Source organism: Xiphophorus hellerii, chromosome 20 (assembly GCF_003331165.1).
Source record: "Xiphophorus hellerii strain 12219 chromosome 20, Xiphophorus_hellerii-4.1, whole genome shotgun sequence".
Lineage (NCBI taxonomy): Eukaryota > Metazoa > Chordata > Actinopteri > Cyprinodontiformes > Poeciliidae > Xiphophorus > Xiphophorus hellerii.
This window is the reverse complement of record NC_045691.1, coordinates 20,139,020-20,155,199: the sequence shown is the minus strand read 5'-3', so window position 1 is coordinate 20,155,199 and position 16,180 is coordinate 20,139,020. Positions and strand designations below refer to the sequence as shown.

The 16,180-nt window shown below is 38.9% G+C and overlaps 1 protein-coding gene across 7 annotated transcripts in view; it reads left to right on the top strand.

Moving 5' to 3' along the window:
• The window catches only part of LOC116710686 (low-density lipoprotein receptor-related protein 1-like), a 111,406-nt gene that overhangs the window by 56,553 nt on the left and 38,673 nt on the right, over positions 1-16,180 (top strand). For 4 of the 7 annotated variants that reach the window (XM_032549850.1, XM_032549853.1, XM_032549852.1 and 1 more), the window contains exons 11-24: positions 1,440-1,676; positions 2,120-2,300; positions 3,183-3,405; positions 4,490-4,679; positions 4,759-4,884; positions 6,269-6,409; positions 6,603-6,728; positions 6,820-6,936; positions 7,183-7,263; positions 8,017-8,184; positions 9,621-9,803; positions 9,887-10,084; positions 10,180-10,425; positions 14,363-14,560. In XM_032549850.1, coding sequence (XP_032405741.1) covers positions 1,440-1,676; positions 2,120-2,300; positions 3,183-3,405; positions 4,490-4,679; positions 4,759-4,884; positions 6,269-6,409; positions 6,603-6,728; positions 6,820-6,936; positions 7,183-7,263; positions 8,017-8,184; positions 9,621-9,803; positions 9,887-10,084; positions 10,180-10,425; positions 14,363-14,560 — 2,415 coding nt within the window. Of the gene's footprint in view, positions 1-1,439; positions 1,677-2,119; positions 2,301-3,182; positions 3,406-4,489; positions 4,680-4,758; positions 4,885-6,268; positions 6,410-6,602; positions 6,729-6,819; positions 6,937-7,182; positions 7,264-7,468; positions 7,520-8,016; positions 8,185-9,620; positions 9,804-9,886; positions 10,085-10,179; positions 10,426-14,362; positions 14,561-16,180 lie in introns of all 7 variants that reach the window. The other 3 variants (XM_032549847.1, XM_032549848.1, XM_032549846.1) reach the window with 1 other exon arrangement.

Below are 16,180 nucleotides of genomic sequence, written 5' to 3'. Positions count from 1 at the left end.
CTAAAAATTGTCTCCTTCCTTCCTTCTCTTCCTTTTTCCTTATGTCCTTCATTCCTTCATTCTTCCTTTGTCCTTCCTTTTTCCACTTTATTATTTGTTGTTTTCTTTCCTGTTTCCCTCTTTTCAACTTGTCTTTCTATCCTTGTGTAATTTCTTTGTTTCTTATACCTTTTTGTTTTCCTTCCTAGTGACATCCTACCCAACTTAATTAGTTTTCTTTCCTCCTTTTGTCACTGTCTTACCCTTCTTGTCTCTCATTTCAACCTACTTACTTCCTCATTTCTTTCCTCCCTGTTGCTAGTATTTTATGCTGAATAATTCTATACTATAAAGAAATTTAAAAGACTGACAACTATGCAACACTGAACTGAGAAAAAATGGAAATACTTAAAAATGTGTAGAATCCCTTTGTACAGTCCTCTTCACTCTAATTGGTCCACCTGGTAAAGATGTAGAAAAAATCCCTCCATAAAATAAATTGGGTTTTATTGCAGCTGCATGATCTCACACTGAAAAGCCCAAAAACCTATTCTTTAATCTGAGAACATTTGTTTAGTGGGGAAAATCCCTCATTAAGAAATAATTGAAACATAATGCTGTGGGCTTGTTTCTCTTCTAAAGGCACTTTAATCCTTGTTGAATTCTTAGATACACCAAAAAATGTTGAATCAAAATCGTGTTGGTTCTGCAAGAAATCTGAAAATATGTCCTCATGTAGTTGTTCAGCAAGATAATGATAAAAACTATATGGTCAAATTAATACAGAAATAGTTCAAAAGACACATAACATCTTCAGACAAAATTATTTTTTCTTTTAAAGTCTGTAGTATGATTGCTAATAGTAGTGGGGAACAAATAAATACCCACATGTCCTCAAGTTTAAAATATATCAGCATTTATTTCTCACACCAACAAGGCTGTAATGTATTTATTTGTTTTCCAAGTATTATATAGCTAATGCTGTTCTGCAGATCTTTGGGGGCTCGAAGGATTTCTGACATTTTAGCATGCACAAATATGTAGGCTTTCAACTCAGAATGAAATACAAACTATGGATCCGTTGAAAATCAGCTTTGTTAACACAAAGCAACGCTGAGCTTGGATGAAGGTTGTTTACAGGTTCTCTGTTGAGAGAATAGAATTAGCTCTAATTTCCGCTTGGTGCTGTTGGCTGTGTTCAGAAAGATGTTTTAGTTTTTCATGCAGCATTAGCAGCTTTATTAATCTGCCTACTCCTAAATCTACAGCACTGATTTAACCAAGGGCAACCCATTATCTTTCCAATTTGGCACAGCTTGCAAATCTTTGCAAATCTGAACTCGTTTAGTTAATTTATGTTATGAAGATTCTGGGGAAACTACTGTTTTTTTACATTTTTTTTAATTTGGTGTCAGATAACAGTGTCAGTTTTAAGCTGTGCTTGTCTTGTTTTGCTGCAGAGCCTGAACATGAACTCTTCCTGGTCTATGGTAAAGGCCGTCCGGGTGTCATCAGGGGGATGGATGTAAAGGCTAAGGTACCAGACGAGTACATGATCCCGATTGAGAACCTGATGAACCCCAGAGCTCTCGACTTTCATGCAGAGAGCGAGTTCATTTACTTTGCCGACGCCACAAGCTACATCATTGGGCGACAGAAGATTGATGGAACAGAGAGGGATACTATCCTAAAAGAAGGTATAATAAAGTTAAGACTAAAATATTTGTTTCAATCCATGTAAAAGAAAAATATTTCAATTTAATGGGGAGACTTATTTCAGTGCAATGGCATTTTCATCAGCTTTAGGTTTACTGTGTCTTGAAAACATTGTGTTAGTCTTTTAGGATTGCAAGATTTTTGCTGAGGCTGTAAGTTACAAAGACGCACAAAAAAAATTAATGTTCTTTTACTTTTTCTGAATGCATAATTTAGATTTCGGAATATTGCATTTCACAGAGAGATTAAATTTACATTACATAGTAATTGGAGTTGGAGAAAGACATTGTCTTCAGTCTTTTTGCAAACACAGGAAAATAAGCAAAAAATATTTTTTTACTGATTTTGGAAATGGCATATTATATAATTCAGGGATGCAGCATTGATATCTACCCACCTTCAAGTTTGTTCACGTTTGTTTCAGGGATCCACACAGTCGAGGGTATTGCTGTGGACTGGATGGCCGACAATTTGTATTGGACAGATGACGGGCCCAAGAAGACCATTAGCGTAGCTCGGCTGGAAAAGGCTTCGCAGACCCGCAAAACCCTCATCGAGGGGAAAATGACTCATCCTCGTGCCATTGTGGTGGATCCTCTTCACGGGTAAGGATGGACACACAGAGAGAGAGAGAAAGAGATGAGGTGGGCGGGAGGGAGTTTGATGTTTTTGTTCGACTAAAAGAACTTCAATCCAGAGCTGCAGTTGTTTCATCTGTGTGGATCAAGTGAGCTAACTCACGCTCCATTTACAAAAAAAGATTTCTATTATTCATCTTGTTGTTTATCTCATCTTTATATCCCACGGAGAGCCATTTATCTTGCTTTCAATCTGTATTTGTGGCTGTCATTACGATGAATTTTGATGCCCCCCTTGATTATTGCTCATGGATTTCCTCCACCAGATGATCCACATGCAGGCATTTCTATTGCTTTCCGGATCAAGCAGCACTCAATCTTTGTGTCTTGTCGCTAAAAAGTTACCGGCTTTCTTTTTAAAATCATACATTTGCAAACACATTGTTTAGATTGGTAGTGACAGCGTGATGTGTGTCCGCACACCTCCCAGGAGAAAGGCCCTCGCTTCCACTAATGCACATAATCCATCAGGCTCAGAAAGAGGAAAAAGGTGGGGGGAGGTTTGTTGAAAGGAAAGGATGAGAAGGAGAAACTGAAGAAAGAAAAATGAAATTTTAATGGTTATACCTGCCATATTCCCAGGAGCTCAGGTGTTTTCAGACCCAGTTAATTGCTTGCAGACTGATTTTTTGGTACATCAGTTACTTGATTGACAAGTCCTGGATTAATTAATTAATTGGTGATAAATAATGATTTATTATTTTGTCAGTTTGCGCTGTGTAATCATCCCCTTTGGTTGGTCTGGAGATTTTGTAAAGCTCTACTTATGTTTGAAGCTCTTTAAAAAGACCAGACAAATATTGTATTTCACTCAATCAGTCAATGACAGTTACTGTTGTGGTTCATCAGGTGGATGTATTGGACAGACTGGGAGGAGGACCCCAAAGAGAGCAAAAGAGGCAAAATTGAGCGGGCCTGGATGGATGGCTCCAACAGAAATGTCTTCCTGACTAGCAAAACGGTGCTGTGGCCCAACGGGCTCAGTCTGGACATCCCGCAGGGCATGCTCTACTGGGTGGACGCCTATTATGACCGGATCGAGATGGTGTACCTCAACAACTCCGGGCGAAAGGTCTGACCGCTACATCGTCAGAGTGTTCTAACAGAGATGCTCAGTCAGATCAAAACCAGGATTATTTTCCGAAAAACCTACAAACACCTTATACCAGCCAGTGGTATAAGGTGTTTGTAGCATTGTTGGACAAATTTTAATACATTTAAAATAAATAACCTAGAAGCAGATGATTAATATTTTATAAATAAATTAAAAAAATTAGGTAACATTTACTTAAAATCGTTTAAAATGCTACTTCAGTACCAGGTACAGACTGACCTGTTTGTTAACATGGTCATTAGTGAATATAGAACTACGTTTGAAACAAAAAAAACTTGCTCAGAAAAGTTCTGGTCTTTCTACGGCGGTAATATTGCAGCACATGTAATTTAATCTCTAACTAAGACAGGTGGTTTACTTTGTATACACTGAAAATGATAGTGGGATTAGAGTATAACACATGTAGCACTGCTGTAGCTCACATAAACAACACTGAAATGTCACAGTCATTCTCTTATGTCATTTCTTAATCTCATGCTATGCTATGCAGACACTTAGTCTGCACTGATGAAGATCCACTCAACTTGCTACACAGTATGTTTGAAGTAGTTCAAACTGTCTGAACATGACTTCATTTCTGATTAATTTGACTGATTCAGCTATTTAAACACTTGAGAATATTAATAGAACGAAAGCAGAGCTTTGAAGTTTCATCACAAGATGATCGGGCGATCTTTGTGTTTACAAAACAAACAAAAAAAAGTGTGTTGCTATGGTGAAAAAGTGGAGAAAAAAAGGGCTTTCCACTGGTGCAGTACAACACATAAAATTTTACACACTTCATCACCATTATTGACTCTCCATACAAAATCATTTAAATAACAGGACTTGACATAAAAACATTTAATTTCTTCATGTTTAAGTCAAACCTGAATTAGCTTGATGCACTAATAGTAAGTGGCAAGATAAGAACCAGTGTAAGTTTAAGTTACTGCTTTTTCTTGATAAACTTTGATATGTTCTTTCTGTGAAAGAGATTATTGTATGAAGCTTTTGCCACCATTAAACATGAATTTCCCTCTGGCTTCTTGTCTGCCATCAGACGGTGTATGAAGGTCAAGAACTGAACCACGCCTTCGGTCTGTGCCATTATAGCCACTTCTTGTTCTGGAACGAGTACCGAAGCGGCAGCATTTACAAACTGGACACAACCACTGGTACCACCACGCTGCTTCGTAACGAGCGCCCGCCCATCTTTGAGATCCGGATGTACGATGCTCAACAGCAGCAAGGTGCTGGACATTAGATGTGACATGTAACGTTAACTCTATGCTGTTGAATCGCTGCTTATTTATATCCTTTGTTCTGCAGGTTCTAATGCATGTCGTGTGTACAACGGTGGCTGCAGCAGTCTGTGTCTGGCCATACCAGGAGGCAGACAATGTGCCTGTGCAGAAGACCAAATACTGGACCCGGCTGACAACACCAGTTGTAAAGGTACAAAAGTTACAAAAAGGAAGGTTTTGCCAGGTAAATTAATGTGATAAATTAGTCCAGTGCTTTATACCCCCTTGAATGCTACTTGTATCTCTGCAACTCAATTGAAATAAAACATATTAAGCAAAACTAAATATTTGTGCATAAGTGTGTGCACATGCTTATTAAAAAAAAAAAGCTTTGTTAGAGCACGCCTTGATTTTATTACAGCATTTATTCCTTTTGCGTCAAAGTGGATGAGTAAGGCACATCTTGATGTGGCAACGATGACCCACCCTGCTTTAAAAAAAATGTCTCAAATCTATCAGACTGCGAGAACCTCTCCTGTGCTCAGCCTTTTCCAGACCATCAAGTCCAGGTCTGGGTTGTGTATGGATAAAAATTCTGATCTTCTTCTGGTGAAGCAGCTCTTTGCTTGATCTGGATATATGCTTTTGTTTGTTGTGGTCATGCTGAAAGATGCTAATAGGGAGGTGGCACCAACTCTCTACAAACTGTGCATGCATCAAAGCCATAGAAAACTTCTTCAAATTCAACTGGGACAAAAAAAAGTAATATATTTTAGCTTGCTCTTTTGCACCCCCCATTCTGATGCTGACCACAAGGCCCATATGTAACACCTCCGCTCCCCTTAATGCTTCAGAAGGCTGATGCAGTCCATGACTTTGGCTTAAAGATGCAACTAAGAAAATATGAGGCAAAAAAACCTATGGAAACAGCTGAACTTTATTTGAGGTTAATAAAGGATTCTTAAGGTAGGTATGTACTGACTCCTATAACATTGAACAGTATTCTTAAAATGGTGGTTATTTCTGACCACAACCACATCCACTGCTATGAGGTCTGCACACATTTTAAAATTCTCCTTAAAAGACTTTTAGTGTGCTTTACGAATGAAACATACAGGTTATGCAACACAAAATATTCTGAAGTGATTTATTATGGTCCCATTTTTTTTGCAACACAATGACTTGATATTTTAATTTATTGGTGGGTAGATGTTGTATGTCCAGTATTGGCACAAACATCTATGATTGTGTGAGGGCTTGAAGAGTGCTTTGCTTAGCTGCAGGGTAAACATTACTAGACAATGATTAGGACTGTTTGCTCAGAGTTGAATGTACAATATACAACAGCAATGACAGCTGCGTATTGTAAAAGAATAAAATATGATGCTCTTTGTGAAGGTATCCAACACAGTAACTGTGATAGTCCAAGTGTTCCCTGTCTGTACGATGATTTATTTGCAATTACAGTACAGCTACTGGTTTGTGGCAAGTTTGACAAATGGATACGGATGAGCTTTTTTACTTCCACTATTCTTAGATAGAATGCAAAACTGTATCCTGGCAATGTTTAACTTATAGTCTCTCCTTTTTCCCAGTCAACCCGTCTTATGTCCCCCCACCTCAATGCCAGCCAGGGGAGTTTGCCTGCAAGAACAATCGCTGCATCCAGGAGCGCTGGAAATGCGACGGGGACAACGATTGTCTGGACAACAGCGATGAGACACTAGAGTTATGCCGTGAGTCAACACACACCAGGTCCTAGCAAGTAAGGGGTGCATGGTGTGTGCTGCTGTGCAAGGAGGAATAAAGCAATGTCTGCAGATCTGGAAAAGCTTTGTTTGCGTGTGATCAAAGTCCAGACGTGTTTTCTTCACAGACTACAGCAGTGCTCTAAAAAGAAGCCTATTTCTTTTCATTTTGTCTCTCCAGACCAGCACACCTGCCCTGCTGACAGGTTTAAGTGCAAGAACAACCGCTGCATCCCTCTGCGCTGGCTGTGCGACGGGGACAACGACTGTGGCAACGGCGAGGACGAATCCAACACCACCTGCTCAGGTGCACCAACACGCTTCGCAGAGCTATTCTAAACATTTCCTTCTTCAGTTTTCGCCACACTGGACACAACTTCTGCCTCCTTGTGTTTCAGCTCGGACTTGCCCGCCCAACCAGTACTCCTGCCACAGCGGGCGCTGCATCCCCTCTTCTTGGATGTGTGACCTGGATGATGACTGCGGCGATCGGTCAGATGAACCTGCATCATGTGGTTGGTTGAAGTCTTGTATTGTTACATGGTGCTTTGGCGGTGGCAGAATCATGCTTTGGGGATGCTTATATTGTTTTATTTACTGTATATTACATAAAATCCAATAAAGTTTGTGGCTGTGACTTAACAAAATGGGTCAAAGGGCATGAATACTATATGACGTCGTTTTCAATGACTCTAAAGAGTGTTTTAACATTTGAATAGATCTTTAACAGTATAAAGTCTAATGGTTTTTTATTTCTGCAGCCTACCCCACATGCTTCCCCCTCACACAGTTCACCTGCAACAACGGGCGTTGCATCAACATCAACTGGCGCTGCGATAATGGTTAGTGTCTATTCTTTGTGTTTGCACTGTAGCAGCTCCCTAGTTCCCTTTGTCACAGTTTGCCATGCATGTTTCATCGCCAGGCCTTTATTTCTTGTGCTTTATGTCATGTTGTGCATTCCGTACATTTGTGTATTTTGGTATGTGTCGTCCTGTGTCGTGCTGTTCGCCCACTGTGCTGTCTTCCGTTGGTTCTGTCTTTCAGAAAAGGATTGTGACGACGGCTCTGATGAGTTGAATTGTCCAAAGCTGACCGGTTAGTGCATAGATCAGAATGCACCAAAACGGTGATGATGCTAGCCAAAGCTTTCAGACTGACCAGTAAAGGCTTTGAGAGAGTCAGGGACGCTTTTCTAACTGAGGTTCATCCTCAAGCTGAGGTGTTTGTGAACCCAACAGAAACTTAAACTGCTGCCTCTTTTTATTATTTTTTTGTGGTTGCTGATGTGCTACACACAAATTTGATCAATGACACTATCAAATTTGTGCACATCAGTTGTAAATAGTTGTTTTTCCCATAAGACTTTAAAACTCAGTGGTTTAAAAAGCTGTTTTTATGCTGCAGAGCTCAATCTGTCATCGCTGTGTACATTTTCTTAATGGTGCCTATTCTGATCTATGCAGTTTCTGTCATCATTTAAAGTCTCATCTTTCATATTCTGCATTGTTTGTTTTCACTTCCACGTGTTAAATGATCTGTTATTTTTGTTGCCTCATTTGATTCAGAAGCGACTTGCTGCGTTTGTTTTCCAGATAACGACTGTGGGGACAACAGCGATGAGGCTGGGTGCCGACACTCCTGCTCCAGCACTCAGTTCAAGTGTAACAGCGGTCGCTGCATCCCAGATTACTGGACGTGCGACGGCGATAATGACTGTGGGGACTACAGCGACGAGACCCATGCCAACTGCACTAACACGGGTCAGTGTCTCTAGCTGCTGATCTGCCTACGGTCCATTTCATTTGCTCTCAGTTCACTTGCTTTAGAGAGAGTTACAAAGGATGAGCCTGTTCTTGTAGCACTCTGATGTCCTACTTTGTAACATATAAGTCAATTGTCTATGTAATGTAACATTCTGGCTCGTATGGTCTGATACATGATCAGATGATCAGAGCTTCCTTTACAGTAGAGAGCAATAAATGTTAGACAAGTATTAAAAACCTCAGAAACAACAGCTTTGTGTTAAAGCAATTGCTATAAAATGAGGGTTCATTATTTGAAAAATGACTAAGGGATAATGGACTTAACACTTATTGACACCCATTGTCATCTTATATTAGCAGTTGTCACAGTTATCAAGGATATCATTACTACAACATTTTTCTCTGTGTATTTGTTTGAAAATATAGACTCTAAACAATTACCCTCAGATGTCCAAAAAGTTGACGTTTTTATATTTATCATGTTTCATAAAAGACAGAAATTAAAAGCTCAATGGGAAAAATAAAGCAACTTTGCTTTAAAACACTCAGCCTTCCTGTTATCAGCTGAAGTTTCACTCTCTCGTTCTCTTCTCACCTGAAGGAACTGCACATGTTTCCATGTCAGAAAAAATAGTTTTGTAAAAAATAGTTTTTTAATTGTTCATATTTGTGTTGCCTTTGATTTAATTTTAAACATCTGATACTGAAAATTGCTAACTTCACGTCTTCTTCACATAGCTTAACTTTGCACCAAAGAGTTGTTTTGTTACTGATGTGGTAAGGTATGCTCTGTTCAATGAACAGGACAAATTGGATTTTTCAGTATCAGACAAGCTAGTCAACAGTCTAAACCAATTAGACTCAAGGTTTTGTTCAGTGGTATCAGTCTTGTCTTTGCTTTTTTTCTTGTCAATAGATTTTTGTTTTTGTTAAAGTAATGTGAGTTTTTCTTCCCTGCAATTGACATTATTTTAAACATTTTGCATTTTTTTCTTGATATTGTGTTTTTTTTATATAAGTTTTTCTTAATATTTCAACAGTACTCAATGTCATTTTGGGTTTTCATGACGTTTAAACTTTTTTTTTTACATTTTATTTTGACATCTGCATATTTGTCATTTTGACTTTTTTTTAAAAAAGCGTGCAGCCTTGTTTTTCACCTCTTTTTGCTCAGCTTTCATCTTCCATTTTGTCATGGCTAAACAACATAAACACTTTCAGTAATTTATTTTGCTTGACTAACTCATGCAGATAGAAGCCCATAATTTGAACTGCATGGTCATCATTTAGCTTCTTTCCAAAGCAACAGGAGAAGGAACAGACGGACTTAAACATGTTCTGTTTTAGTCAGTGTTCTTGCTGCTTTTCTGCCTCATGATTTTGGACTTTGTTTTGTGCTCATCAGTGAAAACAAACTTTTTGTTCCCCCACAGCCACACGTCCACCCGGTGGTTGTCACACCGATGAGTTTCAGTGTCGGATGGACGGCCTGTGCATCCCGCTGCGTTGGCGCTGTGACGGAGACACCGACTGCATGGACATGAGCGATGAGAAGAACTGCGAGGGCGTCACACCCATGTGTGATCCAGCTGTCAAGTTTGGTTGCAGAGACTCTGGTGGGGCAGACTCGGAACAAAGATGTCAAGTAGGGCTATGTAAAGTTTTAGTTTTTAGTTTCAACCCGACCTTGTATCCACAGCTCGCTGCATCAGCAAAGCCTGGGTTTGTGACGGCGACAGCGACTGCGAGGACAACTCAGATGAGGAAAACTGCGAAGCGCTGGTGTGTAAGCTCTCCCACCACGTGTGTGCCAGCAACTCCACCATCTGTCTGCCTGCAGAGAAAATCTGTGATGGCCACGACGACTGCCCAGATGGCTCTGATGAGAAACTCTGCGGTAAGAAAAGAACAGCGTTCAGACTGAGAACAGAACATCAAGTACTAGTCCTCTTTGTTTTCAGACCCTAATGGCCTCACTCCTTCGCTGTGCAGATCTGTGCTCTATGAACAACGGCGACTGCAGCCATAACTGCACGGTGGCTCCCGGCGAGGGTGTGATCTGCTCCTGTCCGCTGGGCATGGAGCTGGGCTCTGACAACAAGACGTGTCAGATCCAGAGCTTCTGCGCCAAGCACCTGAAGTGCAGTCAGCGCTGCGAACAGGACAAGTTCAGCGTGAAATGCTCCTGTTATGACGGCTGGGAACTGGAGCCTGATATGGAGAACTGCAAGAGCAAAGGTGAAAGAGCCAATCAAACAGAACAACATGACAGTGGGTTGGGTATAAGTGATTTACATCAGGAAAACACGTAACATCCAACCAGTTTACCTTTATTGGTCTTTCTGGTAAAAGTATGTGAAAGCACTAAAATAAATTCAACTTTTACTGCAGTTCCATAATCTCACATTGAAAATGTCATAAAGAAATCAACCCTTAATTTGAGTGCATCTATGTCTCTAGAGAAAAAAATGTATTGCTATTGGCAAGGCAAGTGTTTCCCTAACAAAAGCAGCTTTTTAAATTTATTATCCAATTTTTAAGTCTAGGAATGCCTAGGAACCTCTAAAAGGTAATGAGTGCCTATCTGTTTCATCGAGGTGTAAAGCTTTTCAAACACTTCTGAGCAATAACCATATTTATGGTGCAGTCGCACATGAAGACGATGGAATAGAAAGTGAATAAAATCTCCAAAGTTTACTGTTTGAGAAATGCAGATAGGAGTTGAATACTGGTGAGAAGTCAATGCCAGCGACAATTTTATCTACATTTTACAGCACTTTATACCAACAAGAGCTGCAGAAATGTTTACAGCAAGCAATATAGATGGTAAACAAGAAAGTATTAAGACTATAAAGTTCACTAAAAGCATAAGAAAAGTTGAAAACAAATTGATGTTATCGATTTAAATAGCAAGCAATGAGTATTTTAGAGTTTCTTGATGTGATTGATACTCAGGATACTTATTATTAGGAGAGGTAGGTTGTTCCAGAGAATAGGAGGAGCTACTATAAATGCACAATCACCTCTACTTTTTAATTTAGCTCTTGGAACACCAAGGAACATTTAAGGTTTCCGGATATGCTGTATATAAAAAGTCTCCCTGGTAACCATTACAAGCCATTTATATGCCACTTGTTGGTTGGGTATTCAGGCTTTTCTGTCCTACCATCTGTATATTGTCAACTCTAAATTAAAAGCTAGTAAAACTCTAAATTTAACTGTGGGATTTGATGAAATAGGACTAGTCAGGTGAAGATTATTTATAGCACATTTCAGCAACCAGGCAGTTCAAAGTGGTTTGCACCATAAAAACATAATAACTTAACTAATTAAACCAGCAATAAACATTAAGTTTCGTCAGATGCCACCATTAAAACCATCAAGCAAATACACATCAAATATGGTTTCAGTTTCAGTTATTAAGTATTAAAGTCAGCTTTACACAAGTAGGTTTTTAGCCTTGATTTAAAGGAATTCAGTGTTTAGGCATTTTTTCAGTTTCCTGGAAGTTTGTTCCAGATTAGTGGAGCATTGAAACTGCTTGGTTCTGGTTCTGGAGTTGCAGACTGAAAACAGAAGATCTGAGTGCTCTGAAGGGTTGATACAACAACAAGAGTTCATGTGTTTTGGTGCTAAGGCATACAGTGATTTATAAACTAGCAAAAATACTTTAAAGTCTATCCTCTGAGCTACAGAGAATAGACTCTGAGAGATTATGGATCTATCTTCCTGGTTTTAGCAAAAACATGAGCAGCAGCGTTCTGGATCAGCTGCAGCTGTCTGATTGGTTTTTTTAGATTACGTAATATTGTTGTCTTTGATGTGAAACAAGAGATTAACATTTACCATACTCACTGCTCAGTATGGTGGAGGATCTGTGTTGCTGTGGGCTTGTTTCTCTTTCAACAGCTCTAGAAGCATTTTTTTTAAAGTGCATGTGAATATTATAAGCTTTTTGAAACACCCAAAAAAAATCTTGTATGCTAAGTCAGAAAACAAAGAATGGGTCTTCAAAGAGAAATGGCATGCTTCAGCCTTACAAATATTAGAAGAACTATAAGTGTTGTACTAATACTTAAATGTACTTGCATGAAGTCTTAACTGCATGAGTGGTAATAATTTTGAATGTGCCATATTTAAAGACTTGATGTTTGAGAGTGAGGTTATTAATAAAATGTGATGAAGTAACAGGACACACAACTGCAGCAAGAACATGTGTAGTTGTTGGAGATCCATTTGGTCCAAAATGTTGTACTCTATTGGAGTGAAACACGGAGTATTAAAAAGAAAGAGACATAGAGGTTATCTGCTCTCAGCACAAATTTATGATGGATCAGAAGGTTCCCTGAGAGACCATAAACATTCTATTATTTAAAAAAATATTTTAATGAAAATTATTTTCTGCAAATGGTCATAAAGAATCAAAAGCTGCAGCGGATTTTATCGAAGTCATCGGAAGGTCAAGTTGAGGAACGGAGTCCCCTAAAACAGCTTCGAGTTTTATCAGCCACATAAAAAGAACATACTGTATTTATCTCCCTGCAGCAACCACCCAAGAATGAAACTTTATCCTGCTGCTCCTCACCTGCCGGTTTTAGAGGCGAGCCAGCTGCATGCTGTTGTTCATCCTGCAGCCTGTCTAGCTGCCTGTTTGCTCCAGATAACTGCTGTCTAATTTACTCACCATTTTCATTACACAGGATTAAAGCAGCTTTCAGCATAGCCCCTCTTTATAGGGAGAGTCACCCAGAGCAGCGTTACACGGCTGCCACCTCCAATACACTGCACAGCAGAGCTCTTCTTCTTTGCTTGGAGCAAATTTATTTAAGTAGAGACCTTAAGATTTAAAATCCCTTTTACAATAGTGGCCTGGCCAAAACAGACTGCCTCTCAGATGGGCAAGACATTCTGAGCACAAACGTCTCCTTCACGGATTACTTCACTTTGTGCTTTTTTGTCACACAAAGGTTTCAGTTCCTGAAAAATGTTTAATTTTAGGCAAAGATGACCTCAGTAAGTACAGAATAATTTCCCTCACTTGTTAAGTCATAATTTAAGTTAAGTTTCACTTGTCACTGAAGACTACCTGACCTGAAGTATGAAGAAATCACTTGGCTAGAACCTGTTTGGCAACATGAAGTAAGCTAAAATATCTTAATGAAGCAACACAGCACACACAATCCAAATAAATTTAAGAACAGGTCAGAAACATACACCACACAAAACTTCAATAAGCGATTAATAATCCTTTTTTGTCGTCTCCATGTTTTTTGAGAAAGCAACAATAAGACGAGGGGAGTTGAAGTCAGCCTTTTTCCTTATTTTACCCCTAATCTCCAAGTGAAGGAGTCACAATCCCACAACTGATGTTGTGATGGAAATAAGCTTCAGAAATCTTTTCCAACTGGAGTAGTAAAAGGGATAGATTCCCTATAATTTAAATGTGAAGCATTTTCTCGACCAACATCAGAATCACTACACTGAGACTGTCTGAATAAAATGAGGCAGATTTTGTGTCTAGTTCTGTCATCAATGTCCAACATCTCACTTAGATCACTTAAAGTCAGTTCACGATTCAACAATAAAAAAGAGACTTGACCAAAAATCATTGCTTACCTAAAAATAAACAAAGATGTTCCTTTGGGAAAATATTCTGTAAACTGACTAAATGGTGTGAGGCTGCTTTGCCTCTTTGGATCCTCAAAGAGTCACTGCAGTTGATGAAACCATAAATTTTACTCTCTAGACTAAAATCTTGTTCTAAAATAAAATTGTAGAAAAGCTCAAACACTCTTTTACTATGCATCAGGACAATGATCTGAAGTACACCAGTAAATTCAGTGTATGGTTCAAAACAAAACTGAAGGATTTGGAGTGTCCCAGTCAGATTGCAGACTTGCATTATGTTGAGATTATTTGACAACATCTTGAACAGGAGAGTCATGCTTGAAAACCGTCCAGTGTGACTGAATTATTTAACAGTTCTGCAATAAAAAGGATTGGGCCAAAGTCCAAGGGTGGCATAAATAAGGCTTAGAGGACATTTTTTGGTTTGGTTAGTTTTTAGAATAAGAACAGGAGAGTCATTGCCTAAAAGAGTGTCAATCGTCTTGGGAGAATAAACTCAGCTGTAATCAATGATTTCTTGAGATCTTTTCTATCTGTGTTTTCACAGATCCATTCAAACCATTTATTATCTTCTCAAACCGCCATGAAATCCGGCGCATTGATCTGAACAAGGGGGAGTTCAGTGTCCTGGTGCCTGGCCTCAGAAACACCATCGCCCTGGATTTCCATCTTAACCAGAGTTCCCTGTACTGGACTGACGTAGTGGAGGATAAGATCTATCGTGGGAAGTTGTCTGAGAATGGAGGTAAGTGTTTTTTATATATAAAGCCTAAATATAGCCTGATATACAGATATATCGTTTTTACAGATAAGCTACTATTTCTTTTCTTATGGCACTTGCAGTCTAAGTGGCTTGAAATCATATACATAAATTGATGAGATGTTTTCTAAAACTTGTACTTTCAATGCCACTATTCATGTTTTGTTTTCAGTCTGTTTTTAATGTAGAAAGATGGATGAGTTGAAAATGTGCTACCCAGCTTTATTGATTGAAACTTAATAGAAAAATGCTTGGATCAGACAAAGATGGCCAAACCAAAACATTAGCTATACATTATCTATTTGCTGTAGAAGTTAAAACAAATACAGTTTAACTGGTAAATAATTTGCAATCTGTTTTTTACATTATTGTAACGAACATTGGACAAACATGTTTTTTTTTCTGCAAATATTGCAGTATTACTTTAGACTATGGAATTAATTGTTTAATGTAAAAGTCATAATAAGGTTGATGAACCATTGCTTCAAAATCTCAAATCTTTGATTTTAGCTTGGTGGCCTATCCACTTTGAAAATGACTTTACCATTAGGCTGCTAGCTGTTAGCTTGAACAGCAAACTCACAACTTCCTTAACTAGTTGTTAGTTTGACCAGCTATTACAATGATTAGCTAGCTATTAGCTTTACTAGTCGCTAGCTTAAGGACATGTTAGGTGACTATCTCTTTGTTTAATTGGATGCTAGGTTAATATTGACCTTACCAGAGGAGCCGCTTTTCATTTCCTGATGCCCATTCTATGTGGTCACGTGCGCGGCCGTCTCACAAACACGCTTAGCTTCCCGTTAGCTAAGTACAGCATAATGGCAGAACTGATACAACTTCTACACCTTGAAGCCTGTCTGCTACACAGTCTTACGTTAGCTAAACAGATCAATATGCAATCTGTGCTGTATCTGACATACACTAAAGATTTTATTTTAGCAGAAAAGGCTTTGGACTAAACTGTTACTCGTGTTAGCCACGTTAGCACCAAGTACAGCTAGTCAATCAACCGTCGCTGTGTTCAGGGAAGCGCTGATTAATAATCGAGAAATAAATATCAAGCCTGGAAACTTGATATCGTAACGGACTGAATGTTATGTTTTTAACGTAATCTTTGCTCGTCTTTCGGGGCGCAGGCGGTTGCCACGGTAACAGGTGTGCTTAAACTACAAAGAGAGAGAGAGAGTAAAAAGGTAGGAGTGGTTTTGAGTTGATCACCTGTTCGGGTATTTTACCTTTGTTTACCTTTGCTGTGGCGCATTACAGCCGCTGTAGTTTCTAAACGTTGGACTAATTACCTCGTTCGTTTGTGAGTAGACGTCATTCACAACAAACATCAAATAGAACAAATATATTTCATAAAATTTTAACAAACAAATGGCTTCTATCGTGGTAATTATGTTAAATTAAATTAATTATATCCCAACTTCAGAAGATTTGCCTTTACCTTTACAGAGCTCTTTGGTTCCTGCTATCAGTCTGTATCTTCTCATATTGACGTCATCAAACCAAATTTCAGATCAACCATAACTGACTGACACCTGCTGGCCTCAGGTTTGCAACCAGCTTGTGACTGAGAAACCAGTAACCTGCTCCCAGATG